General features: G+C 67.5%; 1 protein-coding gene across 1 annotated transcript in view; it reads right to left on the minus strand.

Moving 5' to 3' along the window:
* CHLNCDRAFT_52326 (hypothetical protein) overlaps positions 1 to 1587 on the minus strand; it is a gene marked incomplete at both ends in the record, with an annotated part of 6720 nt that overhangs the window by 1458 nt on the left and 3675 nt on the right. The window contains 3 exons of the mRNA XM_005847721.1: positions 150 to 245; positions 365 to 438; positions 778 to 894. Coding sequence (XP_005847783.1) covers positions 150 to 245; positions 365 to 438; positions 778 to 894 — 287 coding nt within the window. The remainder of the gene's footprint in view (positions 1 to 149; positions 246 to 364; positions 439 to 777; positions 895 to 1587) is intronic.

Below are 1587 nucleotides of genomic sequence, written 5' to 3' on the forward strand. Positions count from 1 at the left end.
GGCTGGAGGAGGCGGCGGGAGGGGCGGCTAGCGGCCCCACAGATGCAGGCCAGACAGGGGCTGCGGGTGGGTGCAGCCCGGCCAGCCGCCTGCCGCCGCCTGCCGCGCCACGCCCCCGCCACCCCGCACCCCCACCCCCACCCCCGCACCTGGTCTGCCGAGATGGTGGCCGGCACCAGGGTGGGCAGCAGCGCCGACACCAGCTCCCGCTCCCGGTCTTTGCGGTCCATGGCCAGCTGGATGGCCTGCGGGCGGTGTGTGTGTGGGCGGGGGGCACACGCAGTGGAGGCAGGACAGGGGCACTCGAGCGCTCAACCAGGCGCAGAGCGGATGAAAACCAAACAGGAGAAGCAGGGCGCCTCACGTGCTTGACGAAGATGTTGTGGAAGCCGGGCTCGTCCAGCTCCCGCAGGCGGTGCGCCACCTCGCCCGCGTCGCCTGCGGGTGGGGGGGGAGGGCAGGTGAGGGGCCGGGGCGCGGGTGGTGTAACTGTACGCGCGCGCATGTGTGTGTGTGGCGGGGGCGCGGCGGGCGAGCGTAGGTAGGCAGGCGGCGCGCCGTTGCGAGGCTGGCATGGTGCCACCAGGGCAGCCGGGTCGAGCAGGAGGAGGGTCCACGCCTGGCCCCACGCCTGCGCCCTCTTCACCGCTGCACGAGCCACACCAGCTGGGTGGCGCCCCAGCCACACACCCGCCCCCCGGGGTGTGCCCTCCCCGCCGCCTGCGCAGCGGCCGCAGGCGGGCGCAGGCGCGGGCGGTGGCACACAAACCCACCCACCCGAATCAAAGTACTCCCGCACAATGTCGAGGGCGGCGGTCTTGAAAGCTTGCACGCTCGGGTGGAAGGGGGTGTGGGCGGTGCCGTTGAGCTCGGCGCCGGGGGTGCCGGGGGTGCCTGCATCGGCGGCGGTGGGAGGGATGTGGAGTAGAGGTTTGGCAAGGAAGGTTAAGGGGGAGAGGTTTAAGACGGGTGAGGGGTGTGGGGGAGGTAGGGAGGGCAAGGGGTGTGTGGGGGGATGTTGCGGGGCTGGGCGATGTTGGCGCGGCGCGTGGTGGGCTGCGCCGAACAAACGGCTGCCTGTCGTGCCAAACAAATTCTATTGAATTAAAATATATGTGCGCAGTGGGATAGCCCGTCATTGATCTAAGGCTTTCATACAGACATAAGGGCGGGCATCTGAGTGCGAGACTCCGCTCTCCACACACCCGGCGCTGTAGTTGTATCACGGCAGCAGCGTTCTGGGGATCGTCTCGGACCTCTGTGTTTCTGCAGATCATGACCATCTCGCTGCTAAGATAGGTCACGCTTTTCACGTAATCTGCGGCGTTTGGAGCCAGCGCCCTGCACAGGCTTGCTCCACCCCTGTTTTATTGCTTTCTCTGCTTTCGCCCGGTTCCCGTCCCGTTTCGGCGGGGAGTCTATGTTGCAAGCTAGTTCTTGCTTTACCAGACTTTAAGCCCACACAAGCAAGCAAGCAACAGGACCTGCCGCCAGGCGGGCCCGCCACCCGTCGCTGGACCCAAGGCTGGCGCGACGCTAGCACTCGGCTAGCATCATGGCATGGTCGGATGAGCCCGCCAGGCGCGT

This window comes from Chlorella variabilis (assembly GCF_000147415.1).
Source record: "Chlorella variabilis unplaced genomic scaffold CHLNCscaffold_10, whole genome shotgun sequence".
Classification (NCBI taxonomy): domain Eukaryota; kingdom Viridiplantae; phylum Chlorophyta; class Trebouxiophyceae; order Chlorellales; family Chlorellaceae; genus Chlorella; species Chlorella variabilis.